We start from the raw sequence: 14,748 nt of genomic DNA, 5'->3' as shown, positions 1-14,748 counted from the left end.
GACGCAGGCTGGCTTCCCACTTTAGAGATGGGCAATGTGCACCTTAGATTTTAACAGCATGCCAAGCTCTTGTTGAATGTAGATATCTATATTAGACGTTATCTGCCAGCCGGTAGAGGAATAAGTCTACAGTGTGTAACCTGAGTCAGTGCGAAGTGAAAGTAATGAAGGAAATGTTTCACACAATAGCAGATAATTTTTAGATTAACTTATTTTATCCGATGTAACAGCCTTCCACACTGGTTGTCATCAGCTCCACAGGGATGTCAGAAGTGTTTGTGAGACAGCTGGGTTTGAGCATCAGCAGGGCAGAAATCCAAGCGTTGGGACCATTGTTCTTCCCTCCACACTAACAGCAGCTAACATCCTCCTTTCCAAAAGGCTTTTTAAAAGACCCTCCCTTTATGGAAGAGAAACATATCAAGGAGTATGCAAGGTGTACACATTAACAGAGTATGAGACTGAAGGAAACAGTCACTCAGTATCTTTATTTTTTTTTAATGGGCATTTCTTTCTCCTCCTTTATTCTTCTAGCTCAATCAGCCTTCATTCATAACTACCTGGGCATTTCCCCCCCTATTTTATACCCCCTCCCAGCTCGCAAAGTTCAGTCATTGCAGTGACAGTCCTCGGCTAGGGGCCACGCAGCAGGACTCTGCAGTCATAGGCCCATATGGCCACTAGGTGTCGCCACTATATACAGATTTGTCTTGACTTTAATGGCAAATCTGATTATCCACCTCCCATGAAACATCCATTCAAGCAGATAAAAATTAAAAATATTGTACAATTAAATAAAAATATAATTAAAGCATCAACAAAATAGCAATATAAAAAAAAATCTTAATTAACAAACTATTACATACAGCATTGCTATTGTTATTCCTATACAATGAAGAGATTTATTTCTCCTGAGGGGAGGGACTGGAGATGCTGCCCTCACAGCATCCCCAGCTCCACCTGGCACAGAAAATGGAAGACCTGATGTGGGACTCAAACCCAGGACCTGCCACTTGGCTGGCCCAATCACTCAATTTCAGTGGTTAGTGGAGAAAAAGTCAAAGATACACAGCTGTTGTGCCATTGCTCACTAAATGGAAGGTGCATGTATTTATTTACAGAATGCTGTATCTAAGAAACAGAAAAAAAAATCTGGGCTAGAACATTAAGAGTGTGGGGCAAATCCATGACACATAGTAATCCTTAGAGGCAAGAGGTTAAAGGTGAAGGAGAGCACAGACATGATTTTTGAGGCTGCATAATTTCTTTCCAGCTTTGCTTTTAAAACATACAAAGATAAGCACAGTCACAGGCAGAAAATAAAGACACCCTATAAATAGGCCACATCCATGCTCAGGTGGGTGCAGGCTGAGAAGATGCTTCAAAGAATTGTTTCTTTTGTCTGGTAAAGCAATAACATATCACTCTGCATGATGGAAGAAGGGAGAGACATCATATAACATCAGATAAGAACATTTTGCTTTTAACAGGAAAAAGCAGAACATAAATTAAATAAATAAAAAAGTAGAACTTTACAGGGGTATTTGTTATATCTTTGCACACCAGTAAGAAAGATCTGGTGCCTTATCCGACCACCATTAGCAACAAATGGTAGCACAGAGAATTCTCTCCTGGAGGCAGTCTGTGAGTCCAAGGCTGTTATGGATAATTTCTTTTAACATGCAAATGCTCCTTGCCAGAAAATGTGAATAGCTGGATAGTCTCAACACAATCTGTAATGGTGAAGAAAAGTGATTTGTCCCAGACCTGTGCTGCAACACTTCTTGTGGTATCAGACCTAATGTTCTCCATAGGAGGGTCCAGGTTTAGCATATACCCCTCTCAGCACTGCTCATATAACTACAGAACGCCTGGTGGGGTGATGGCGTAGCATCTGTGCAGAGAGGAGGAGGAGGCAGCCACAGGTGACCTCGGTAGTAAAGGAAAGCCAGGCCAGTGCCATAGACCAGCCAAAACTGATATGAACATGCTGTAAATGCTGCTGGTCATACATCCGCACGATTTCTCTGAATGCTGCCTGCGAATAACTAATGTATACGCTGACCCCCGACAAAGTCATCACACCTAAAACCAAGAGCAGAGACAGAAGTGAAAGCCAAAGAACGAGGGACCTGCAGACGCTGGGCTCCATCGGCTCTAGTTAGATTCAGCGTCTCAACTGCACATCTCAAGAACACATTATTATTGTAATAATGCATTATCACTGCAAAATGTTAATTTGCATTGAGAAGCAGTCATGTCCTCTCTGGATGATTTAATTATTGGTATTACCTAACAGATGCTAATAACCTCACAGGTGGATTTGTCATCATTTAGAGAAGGAATTTCTACCATTATGCAAACAGTGCAGGTCACTACCTCACAGATAGGCCCAAGCCCACCCAGTTTAATTAAAATTAGAAAGGATCTGTGTATAAGACCCCCTCCGGTTTTATGATTATAAATCCGTTAGGATAGAACAATTGCCTCGTGTCTTAAAAGATTACAGCAGTGAAACCAGTGTTGAAGAAGCTGAATTTATTTTCTTTCCAAATGGATGGAAAAGGTAGTTGTTAGTCAAGTCCAGGAATATATAGATGAATGTAGTATTTTAAATACCTACCAATCTAGCTTCAGGTGTTTTCATAGTATAGAATCAACTTTGGAAGCAATCTTAGATGATCTATACCTGAATTCAGATAAGGGAGTGATTCAGTTCTACTTCTCCGTGATCTTTAAGAAGTGCTGCCTTCGATACAGTGGATCATCTGATCCTTGTTGATTGGCTCCTCTCTAAGGGGATAACAAGTTCTGCATTTTGTTCCTTTCTCTTGAATTAGTTATCAATTCATAGCCAGGGCTCAGATACCTCCAGGTAATTCCCACTGCATTTGAGAGTTGCACCAGCATGTTTGCTTTTGACTCTGCTGCAAGGACAGCTCTATAATGAGGCAGGATGAGGCAGCCGCTTCAGGCAGCAAAATGTTGGGGTGGTCCCAAAACACTCCCATGGCAGCTGCCTCACTTGCAACCAAATGCTAGCAGTGTGAGTATATGAAAAACGAGCAGAGTGCCTACATCCTGCCCACAGGAAGCCCCAATATGATGGCGCCAGTTGGTGACATGCTGCCAGGATTCCCACACCCCACTCGTAAGAAGAAGACGTGGTGATGGCACCGAATGATAATATGCCAGTGGAAAGAAGAATAAGATTTGGTGGAGGGTGTGACAGAACGGTGGAGAGAGATCAGTCAAAAGGGAGAGGGAGGGAAGGGGGATGAGTTAGTGTTGATGCTTGCTTTGAAATGTGTGGACTATGAGGTCTATATTTAGATACAGTCCGGATAACCAAGTTAGCTGAACAAACTTATCTGGCTAACTTTGGAGGCATATTCAATAGTGCATCCACACTATTGAATATAGCCAACTATCTTAATTAGTTAACCAGTTAACTGTAGCCATCTACTTTTAGGACAGCTCTTTGACTCAACCAGGTTTAGCCAGTTAAGTCATCCGGCTAATTGAATATTGGAATTAGCTTGTTAACTTATCCTAATTATTAGCCGGCTATTGGCTGAATATAGCTAGGTAAGCCATTTAGATGGATAACTATGTTATGTTATCCATCTAAATGGCTTTTGAATATGGACCTCTGTGTTGTCTCTTGGATGTCATGAGGAAGAACATTACAGATGCAAGGAGACAGAAGTAAAAGTCAGTTGATGAGTTCTGGATACAAGGGAGAGTGGATAGCAGAGCCATGAGGAGGAACGTATCAATTTATTAAGGAAGAGAGATAAGAGGGAGCGAGCCCATGCAGGCATTGAATTATCAGATAAGTATCTGAATTGTACTGAGATTCCAGGGAAGCAAGTAGATGAGATGTATGGAGAATGCTGAGAGATTAAGCACTAAGCAGCCTACTCAGTTTTGAAGAGAAAGGAGTCAAGAAAGCCAGCAAGAATAATCTAGACAGGATGTGAAAAGAGCCTGAAGAAAGAAAGTTTTCTTACTATAAATGGAGTTCTCTATAGACAGCAGGATGAATTAATGACGACACATGGATGACGTCATCCGATAGCACTGAATAGACCCTTCTCTCAGCTCACAGAGCTTTTGCTCTACTGAGCATGTGTGGAAATTCCCGAAAGCATACTGCCTCATAAACCCCTCAGTTGAAGTAGAGCTTAGATTTAGTTCAGTAATTGACTTTTCAGGGAGGAGCGTGAGTATTTAGCAAGGCTAATTCACACTGCTGTCTACAGAGAACCCTGTTTATAGTAAGCAAACTTAGCAGGGCTAAATTAACCATGACATGAGGAATCCCATGCTGAGGGTTGAAGCAGAGCACTTACTAAAAAGCACGCCCACCCAGATCGTGGACTACTGGGTGAAAAGGCTATGCAAAACTACTTGTCAAAGGTTACTGTTACTTTTTGACAGTAGTGGGACATGAAAGTGTGAACTAATGACCAAGTTGCAGCTTTGCAAATATCTTCGATAGGCAATAGCTCACAGATGAGCCATTGAGGTAGCCATGGCTCTCAGTTAATGAACTTTGATAGAATCTGTGATCTGGTAGCAAACCAGAACATAGCAACATGTGATACAGACTGCTAGCCAATTGGGCAATAGGAACTTAGCAACTGCTGGTCCCAGGCTATTGGGATTATAAGAAACAAAAAATTGTGAAGACTGACAATATGGTTTAGTTTTCTTCAAATAAGGCAAGTCTCTCCTGCAGTTAAAAGAATATTGGGTCTTCTCCCCTTGGAAAGAACATAGGCAAAATGACTTGATTCAGATGAAAAGCCAAAACCACTTTTGGCAGAAATTTTGAGTGAATGTGGAACACTATCCTGTTGTGAAAAAATTGTAGGTACAGTCATTAACAATCCAATGTCTGAAGATCACTGACTCTACATCAGCTAGAAAATTGCAACTAGAAATACCACTTTCCAGTGAAGAACTTTGAGTTGTGCCAATACCACATTGAGATCCCAGGATGCATGAATATCGGTTTGCCATCCACTTCAACTTGATAAGCAACAATATCACTGAGCTGCAAGCCTAGATTTAGGCATAGGCAATTGCCTAGGGTGCCAGATTTTGAAGGCACCTATTACCCAGGCCAAAGAGGAATGTAACTATGCCAAGGAGAAGCCTGTTCCAGTCATCCACTTCAAAGAGATGCTGCTATGGCACTTTGGGACTCGAGAGTGGTAGTGGTAGAGGGACATCACCTGATATCTGATTTCTAGGGTCTTGTACCCCACCCCCCACTCTCCAGTTCTGCTTATGGGTGCCTAAATCCTGTATCTGGCATTGCTGAGATGTATGTTGATTGATGACATACTGAGTCTTGAGGAGGACATCATTTTCACTTTTTTTTTTTCCTGGTTTTTTGTTTTGCTTGGTAGCATTGAAAAGGGCTGTTGAAGGGCTGCCGAGACAGTGAGGCAACTTCAGTGAGTGAGTTTAAAAGAAATTGGAAAATAATGAGAAATATTTAATTAGAGAGAAAGGGTACATGTCTGTGCAGAAGCTCAGAGAAAAAAAGACTGAGGGGTCTCGCGAGGCAGTGCTCACGCAGGAAACTCCCGCACATGTTCAGTGAGCAAAAGCTCTATGAGCTAAGAGAAAGGGGTCTGTTCAGCACCATCAGATGACATCACCCACATGTTATGGATAATTCTGCCTTGCTTGCCGACAGAGAAAGGAATGTCATTCAGTTGTGGATAAAAGGTGAACTTTATGAATATTGAAAAATTAATGGCTAAGAGTAGAAAAGAGCTCATCCAGGCTTTTCCTCCCAGACCCACCTTTTACTTTCAGGGCAACCAGAACTAGGGATGCTTTAGAGGCAGCTTCTCAGTGGTGACACCTATGAACAGGAATTAGGATGCAAATCTACCAGGATCCAGAGGGAATTGCACTCTGTGGCTCCTGACCAAGGATGGTCACTATGTAAGGTTATAAAAATAGAGGAAATAGCTCAGGTAGTTATAAAGGCTCATGGTGCCATTACCCCACAGCGATCCATTCTGATTGAACTGAAAGCCCAAAAGAGGAAAAGGAAACTGCTGGGCCAAAAAGTTCAATTTAAAAAAAACAAACCAAAACAACAACAACACAACCAAGCATGGTTATGTGAGAAATAAAGGAAAGCACAGGATCAAAAATAGTACCAGAAAAGGGCGTTATACAGGATCAGTGGAAAGAAAGTTATACAAGGGGAAAGGGACAGAAGTTTTAGCAGCAAAAAAGCGAACCTCTATTGTATATGCACTGAGGAAGAGAAACATTGAACATAGAGAGATCCATTTTTACCACACGAAACAGCAAGAAGAGAGAAAAGCTGAAATGATAAGGGACAGAGTTGTAAATTGAGATACACAGTATGGGCAGCAGAAATGCAATCTTCCCTCACACACAAACACTGTCTCACCAAAGGAGAGAGACAGCACCGGCGCGGTAGCACAAGCTTCCGTCACCATACACACGCACTGCACTACAGAACAGCATGGCTTGCCACCCCACTTTCAGCCATCAGATTGGGCAGGGGTAACCCAGATGCACTGCTTAGAAGCGGACTCTCCCCCTCCCTCCCCCCTTGAGCCAGCAGTAGGAGTAGCAGTGCAATAAATTAAACACCACTATCGGGCAGCCACAGCTCCAGTCTCGCGATTGGAGCAGCGAGATCACGCTGCTCGTTCGCGAGACTGCCCCAGTGGCAGTAGGAAATGAGATAACGCTTAAACGCAGTGCACCGGGGCCAGCCAGAGAAGCAGCTGTTATCTGTGCTGCTGTGCCCGCTCCTCCACTTAGTCTAGCTGGTGGGGGTCAATGTGCTCAAAAGTCGTTGGCCAGCATCTCCCGGCCAGCATCATTTCACGATGAACAAGATCAGCCTACACAGCATGTTCTGGATGCAAGTTCTGAACCCTTGAACTGCCCGTTTCCAGAGAAGTGGTATGGACGGTAGCACAAGCCGGCTGATGAGTGGCAGTCCAGCCCGATGCATCAATAGGATGAGGGGAAGAGAGAAACTGAAAGGGGGAGGGGATAGAGAGAGAGAAACTGGTTTGTGGGGGCTGACGGAGTTGAGAGAAGTGAGATGGAAACTGGTGGGGGGACTGATGGGAGAGGGGGATAGATCGAAACAAATGGGGGGACTGATGGAGGGGTCTATAGAGAAGCTCGTGGAGGGGTGAGAAGATGGGAAGAGCCGAGGGAGGGAGTAGGCAGGAAGAGAGAAACAGTCGGGGGGAGCGGGTGAGAAGGGAAAAAGTGCTGATAGATTGCCTGAAGAATTGGGAGGGGCTGTGTTTCGATTCAGGACTGTGAAGGGGTGAGAGTGTAGAAATAGGACTGGGGAGGAGGTGAAAGAGGGATCATGGAAAGCAGGGTAGGAAGGAAGAGAGGCTGGAAGGCAGAAGAGGATGGATGACAATAAGGGAGATGGGGCTGAGAATGAGAGAAAAGTAAATTAGTGCTAGGGAGGTGGTGAGTAAGGAGGGTGGAAGTAGAGGACTAAACACGGGGAATAGGAGATTGGGGAGGGATGGGAGATGGAAAGCTGGTACGTAGGTGAGAGGTGAAAGGATGGAGACTGTGGACTGGAGGGAGAGAGAATGACGGGTAAAATGCAGGTATGAGTAGATAGGCAGAGAAGTAAGAAATTGAGAAACAGATGAAAGGGAAAGCTCGATGTCAAGGACAGATACAGAGAAGAAAGAGAAAATGTCAGCTTTGAAAACGATGCAACTCTTCTGTTTTGCAAAGTGCAGGATGAAATGCATTTCTGTTTCCTTTTCTCAAGTATTGCCCCGCTCACAGACCATGGCTTCTTGGGTTTTCCTTTTCAGGTTCTAATTTGTGTCCCTTTATTCTGTAACAGGTGAGGGTCTGTCCATGTTCTGCATGTGTGACTAAGCTGAGGGCTTCTCCTGCAGCAATTCGATTGGTTTTCTTTCCCCAGTAGGAGGTGTATTGGTGTTGGGGTCTGCTGTAATATTTGCAGTGCTGCCTTTCCAAAGGCAGGGTTATTGCTGTTTTGAATCCTCAGAGTTCGTGCTGCTATGGTATGATCAACAGAATTTGACTTGTTTTTTTGGTTTTTTTTGTATGGTGAGTTGTAAGGGTTAACTGTAAGGTCCATTGTTGGGAGAATTTCTGTGGATGTGTTACAGACCTGGAGTAGCAGAATTTATATTAAGACTCCAGGCTTCACTTATAAGAATATAAAATTGGTTGAATGAGGCTGACAAATAATTTTAATAGGAGGTTAAAACTGGCTGGGCGAGTTTTAAAAATTGCACAAAAGGGCCTTGGAACCTTTTCTTAATGTGTCTTTTATATCTAACTAGCCGTTAAGCCCGTAACAATGGGCTACATTTAAAAAAAAATTGTCGGTCCATTTCCTTCCCACTCCCTCCCCCTCATTCTCCCTCCCTCCCTCTAGTCTCCCTCCCCCTCCCCTCACCTCACTCTCTCCTCCCTCCCTCCCATCTCTCCCCTCTATTCTCCCTCCCTCTCACCTTCCCCCCTCCCCTCACCCTCTCCTCCCTCCCCCCTCACTCTCCTCCCCTCAGCTCACTCTCTCCTCCCTACCCCCTCCCCTCACTCTCTCCTCCCCTCCCCTCAGCTCACTCACTCCCCCACTCTCTCCTCCCCTCCCCTTTCAGCTCATCCACAACCGATAACGGGGGCTGTCCCTCGCTCGCGCCACCGCCGCTACTCTCCTCCCGCTCCTGCTCATCGTCGCCGCTGCTACTGCTCCTCCCGCTCCTGCTCGTCGCTGCCACCGCCGCTCCTGCTCCTAGCAACCCAGCGCCATTTTTTTTTCTGGCACTCTGGCCGACGTGCTCGCCCGCGCATGTGCGGTAGAGCTGCTCTCTACTGCGCATTTGCGGCACGTCGGTCAGGGCTCCCTTATCTAGTAGATTTAAAGGCAGGGGGCCCTGCTCTGGGGATGGGTATGATATGTGGAAATGTCACTTTGGCTTGCCTTCCTCTGTACATAACTTGTTCCCACTCCCCCAAATACTTCTGTCTAGAGATGCCACTGCGGAACAGGTCCAGCCCAGGCAGCAACAATGCAAGCTTCCCTCGTGCACACTGCTCCACCACAGGACAGGTCCAGCACAGGCAGCAACAATGAAAGCTTCCCTCGTGCACACTGCTCCACCACAGGACAGGTACAGTACAGGCAGCAACATTGCAAGCTTCCCTCATGCACACTGCTCCACCACAGGACAGGTTCAGTACAGGCAGCAACAATGCAAGCTTCCCTCGTGCACACTGCTCCACCACAGGACAGGTTCAGTACAAGCAGCAACAATGCAAGCTTCCCTCGTGCACACTGCTTCACCACAGGACAGGTACAGCACAGGCAGCAACAATGCAAGCTTCCCTCATGCACACTGCTCCAACACAAAACAGGTACAGCACAGGCAGCAACAATGCAAGCTTCCCTCATGCACACTGCTTCACCACAGGACAGGTACAGCACAGGCAGCAACAATACAAGATTCCCTCGTGCACACTGCTCCACCACAAGACAGGTTCAGTACAGGCAGCAATAATGCAAGCTTCCCTCGTGCACACTGCTCCACCACAGATCAGGTACAGCATGGGGCAGCAGCATTGTAAGCTTCCTTCGTGCACACTGCTCCACCACAGGACAGGTACAGCACAGGCAGCAACAATGCAAGCTTCCCTCGTGCACACTGCTTCACCACAGGACAGGTTCAGCACAGGCAGCAACAATGCAAGCTTCCCTCGTGCACACTGCTCCACCACAGAACAGGTACAGCACAGGCAGCAACAATGCAAGCTTCCCTCGTGCACACTGCTTCACCACAGGACAGGTTCAGTACAGGCAGCAACAATGCAAGCTTCCCTCGTGCACACTGCTCCACCACAGCACAGGTTCAGTACAGGCAGCAACAATGCAAGCTTCCCTCGTGCACACTGCTCCACCACAGGACAGGTACAGCACAGGCAGCAACAATGAAAGCTTCCCTCGTGCACACTGCTCCACCACAGGACAGGTACAGCACAGGCAGCAACAATGCAAGCTTCCCTCGTGCACACTGCTCCACCACAGGACAGGTACAGCACAGGCAGCAACAATGAAAGCTTCCCTCGTGCACACTGCTCCACCACAGGACAGGTACAGCACAGGCAGCAACAATGCAAGCTTCCCTCGTGCACACTGCTCCACCACAGGACAGGTACAGCACAGGCAGCAACAATGCAAGCTTCACTCGTGCACACTGCTCCACCACAGGACAGGTTCAGTACAGGCAGCAACAATGCAAGCTTCCCTCGTGCACACTGCTCCACCACAGGACAGGTACAGCACAGGCAGCAACAATGCAAGCTTCACTCGTGCACACTGCTCCACCACAGGACAGGTTCAGTACAGGCAGCAACAATGCAAGCTTCACTCGTGCACACTGCTTCACCAAATATCAGGTACAGCATGGGGCAGCAGCAGTGCAAGGTTCCTTCGCACACTTTTTTGTACTTTCTGCTCACATGTCTTGTCCTAACTTTTTGTAAGAAGTGATGGGTACTGGTGATTTTCTGAGCTGAGCCAGTTTTGGGTTTCTGCTGACACTGACAACTAAGCAGCCATCTTTGCAGTCCTTGATTTTTTTTTTTTTTTTTTAGGAAGGTTGATGACTGTTCTCTCATAGAGACCAGGAGCACCTCCCACACTGACTACCAAGGCCATCAGAAGATCAAGCCTAGCATTAGCACATGCTTCTTTGTTTTCAGGTACTTGACCTCCTCCCTTGCATCTCTCCATCACTAGCAGACCCCCATGCTGCAGCCCAAGCTCAGTCAAGCTTTTCAAGAGTTCACAGCTCTTCACAGATGAGGCTGGCTTTTATTTAGAAAAGGGAATTGAAGCATTCGTGTAAGCAGAAGGACAAGTACCCTTCCCAGAATAAGAATGCAGCAGAGAGGTCTAACGCAACAGCTGAGGTACACAATTGTTTACAGCCCCAAGCAGACATAGGCAGAAGGGCTCACGTCTGCAGAAGAAAAGGAGTTGCGCCACAGCCACACACAGCCCCGTCCACCGATAAGTGCCAGGAACCTAACCCCCCACCCCCCTATCCATCAAAGGACCTATCTACACAAAACATAAAAGCATAAGAGATGCAATGCTCAGTCAGACCAAAGATCCATTGAACCCAGCATCCTGTCTCTGACAGTGGCCGATCTGAATCACAAGTTACTCGGCAGATCCCAAAGAGTAGTTCCATTTTTTTGTTGCCCATTTTCATGAGTGAGCAGTGGCTTTCCCTGAATCTACCTGCTCAATAATTGTGTATGGACTTTTCCTCCAGAGACTTGTCCAAACCTCTTTTAAACCCAGCTATGCTATGTCCTCTGGCAACAAATTCCCTAGCTTAATAGTGCGTTGAGGAAAAAATACTTTCTCCACTTTGTTCAGAATATGCTATCTGTTAGTTTCATGGAGTGTCCCCTAGCCTCAGAACTATTTGAAATGGTAAATAACCATTCCCTATGTATCTGTTCCATGCCACTCAATATTTTATAAACTTCTATCATGTCTCCTCATAGCCGTCTTTTTTCCAAACTGAAGAGCCCTAACCTGTTTAGACTATCTTCATAGGGAAGTCGTTCCATCTCCTTTATCATTTTCGTTGTCTTCTCTGCACTTTTTCTAGTTCTGCTACATCTTTCTGAGATGAGCCGACCAGAATCGCACACAATATTTAAGGTGTGGTCTCATCTTGGATCAGTACAGAGGTCTCTGAAATCGAAATTCAGTGCCACTTAGCCGGATAAGTTTGGACTTCTCCAGCTGAGTGATGCTGTTTAAATATTTGGCTGTGTCCAGCGGCCGCCACTTAGCCAGATAACTATTTGTCCAGCTAAATAGCTATCCAGCTAAGTAGGGAATGGGACGGTGGCGTTCCGGGGTGGAGCTACTTAGCTGGATAAGTGCCAGAATTCAGCCTTATCGAGTTAAGTTATCCAGATAAGTTAGGCCTGCTATTGAGCAGGGCTATAAAGTTAGCCAGAAAAACGTATTCAGCTAGCTATTATATAGCTGAGTATATTCAGCAGCGCTGCTGAATATCCTAGACAAGCTAACTGGATATGTTTTTCTGGCTAACTTGATCAGCCAGATAGTGGCTGAATATCAACCTCACTACTGAATTTTTGGGGGAGCCAAAGTTAACATGGATGGGCAATAGGCATACAGGTGTAGGCCTTACTAGTTGTACTCTTATTGATAAATAATGCCTTAGAGTGCACCTGATAATGGATTTCTAAGCAGTCTGCAACAGCCGTCATGCATTATGAGTGATACTTTAAAATATTTTAATTCTATTATTTCAAGCACTTACCAACATTAAAAATGCCTTAGTAATCTGTATTCATTTATTTTATATGTATTGTAGTTTATAAATGCACATTATCATGTAAAACATAAACAAAGAACACTCGACAAAAACATCAGATCTAATCATGTAATAAAACAAATATCAATGCATTCTTTTATGAATTCTTTTTCCAAAAATGCAGAATATATCATAACTACAATAAAACAACAATAATCATAAGAACGTAAGATTTGCAACCAGTGCAGAACGGAACTAGGACAGTTCATATTACAACCCAAGATGCAAAAACAATATATTCAAATTCTGGTGTTACCTCAGTAACAGCAAAATAAATTCTCTCCACTGCCAAACACTTTGTGAAGTAATGCAAACCCCTACAAAAAAATAAAATAAAATAAAGCACCTAGAACCTTGCCATACCATACATAACAGCAGTAACTCTCAGGATTCAAACAGCAGCAGCCTTATCTACAAAAAGGCAGCAACGCAAACATTACACCAGGCCCTAGAACACTAATACACCACCTAATGGGCAAACAACAAGCTGGACTGCTATAAAAATCCCTACAAAGAAACTATACGCTAGCCAAAATACTGCACCTTTAACACACATGCACATCACAGAGAGACCCATGCCTAATACGGAATAAAGGACTACAAATTAGATACAAACATGCAGACAGAACTGAAATGGAAAGCCCAATAAACAAGTCTCTTGTGAACAGTATAATAATGAAGAAAAAGAAAATATAAATATATAAGAAATATTCATTCCCATAGATGATATATTCTAATCGATGAAAGTCAAAATATTTTATTTTTTTTTACTTTTGTTGTCTGATCATATTTTTTTCTAATCAGTTGGTCCCAGTCCCTTTTCTCCTCTTGTCTGTCTTTATCTAATTCCTTTTTCAGGGGCTCTTTTATTATTTCTATTTTTTCTCTCTCCTCCTATCTTCTTTCCTTCCTCCCTGATATACATACACTCAAGATCTCTCTCTCTCACACACATGCTTTCTCTCACATAGGCTCCCATTCTTGCATGCTCTGACTCAAACACACAGTCTCCCACATGCTCTCTCTTACCCAAGCTCTCACTCCCACACACAGCTCCCCTATGAGGAAAGACTAAAGAGGTTAGGACTATTCAGCTTGGAGAAGAAACGGCTGAGGGGGGATATGATAGAGGTGTTTAAAATCATGAGAGGTCTAGAACGAGTAAAAGTGAATCGTTTTTTTACTCTTTCGGATAATAGAAGGATAGGGGGCACTGCATGAAGTTAGCATGTAGCACATTTAAAACTAATTGGAGAAAGTTCTTTTTCACTCAACGCACAATTAAACTCTGGAATTTGTTGCCAGGGGATGTGGTTAGTGTAGCTGGGTTTAAAAAAGGTTTGGATAAGTTCTTGGAGGAGAAGTTCATTACCTGCTATTAATTAAGTTGACTTAGAAAATAGCCACTGCTATTACTAGCCTCAGTAACATGGGATAGACTTAGTTTTTGGGTACTTGCCAGATTCTTATGGCCTGGATTGGCCACTATTGGAAACAGGATGCTGGGCTTGAATGACTCTTGGTCTAGCCCAGTATGATATGTTCTTAGGTTCCCACCCACATGCAGGTTTCCACTCCCCCCCCCCCCCCCCCACACACACACACACAGACAGGCTCTCATGCTCTCTCTCACTTGCAGGCTTCCAATTCCACATGTTTCCTCACACACACACACAGGCTCTCTCTCTCATGCATATAGGCTTCTCAGTCCCATGCTGTTTCTCATACATACACACAGTCTTCTTACCCCCATGCTCACTGTCATATATATACACAAAGGCTTGTCTTCCATGCTCTCTCATACATACTCACACACACAGAGGCTTCTCACTCCCATGCTCTCTCTGATTCATAGACACACAGGCTTCTTTTCCATGCTCTTTCTCATACATACACATGCACACACACGCTTCTCACTTCCATGCTCTCATACATTCGCTCGCACGCGCACATGAGCTTTCACTTCCATGCTCTCATACATTTGCTCGCACGCGCACACGAGCTTCTCACTTCCATGCTCTCATACATTTGCGCGCACACGCGCTTCTCGCTCCCATGCTCTCATACATTCGCTCGCGCGCACACATGCTTCTCGCTCCCATGCTCTCATACATTCGCTCGCGCGCACACGCGCTTCTCGCCTCCATGCTCTCATACATTCGCTCGCACGCACACGCGCTTCTCGCTCCCATGCTCTCATACATTCGCTCGCGCGCGCACACTCGCTTCTCGCTCCCATGCTCTCATACATTCGCTCGCGCGCGCACACGCGCTTCTCGCTCCCATGCTCTCATAC

At 45.0% G+C, this 14,748-nt stretch overlaps 1 protein-coding gene across 2 annotated transcripts in view; it reads right to left on the bottom strand.

The window, feature by feature from the left end:
* Positions 1–261: 261 nt before the first annotated feature.
* TMEM235 (transmembrane protein 235) overlaps positions 262–14,748 on the bottom strand; it is a 40,462-nt gene continuing 25,975 nt past the window's right edge. The window contains exon 3 of one of the 2 annotated variants that reach the window (XR_003856355.1): positions 262–400. Coding sequence is in view for 1 of the 2 variants with exons in the window: in XM_029599134.1 (XP_029454994.1) it covers positions 1,853–2,085 (233 nt within the window). In the remaining variant the exon portion in view is untranslated. Of the gene's footprint in view, positions 401–930; positions 2,086–14,748 lie in introns of those variants that run through there. The other variant, XM_029599134.1, reaches the window with a different exon arrangement.

This window comes from Rhinatrema bivittatum, chromosome 4, assembly GCF_901001135.1.
Source record: "Rhinatrema bivittatum chromosome 4, aRhiBiv1.1, whole genome shotgun sequence".
NCBI classification, from domain to species: Eukaryota; Metazoa; Chordata; class Amphibia; order Gymnophiona; family Rhinatrematidae; genus Rhinatrema; species Rhinatrema bivittatum.
The sequence above is the reverse complement of the archived record's forward strand: the minus strand, read 5'-3'. Positions and strand labels throughout refer to the sequence as shown.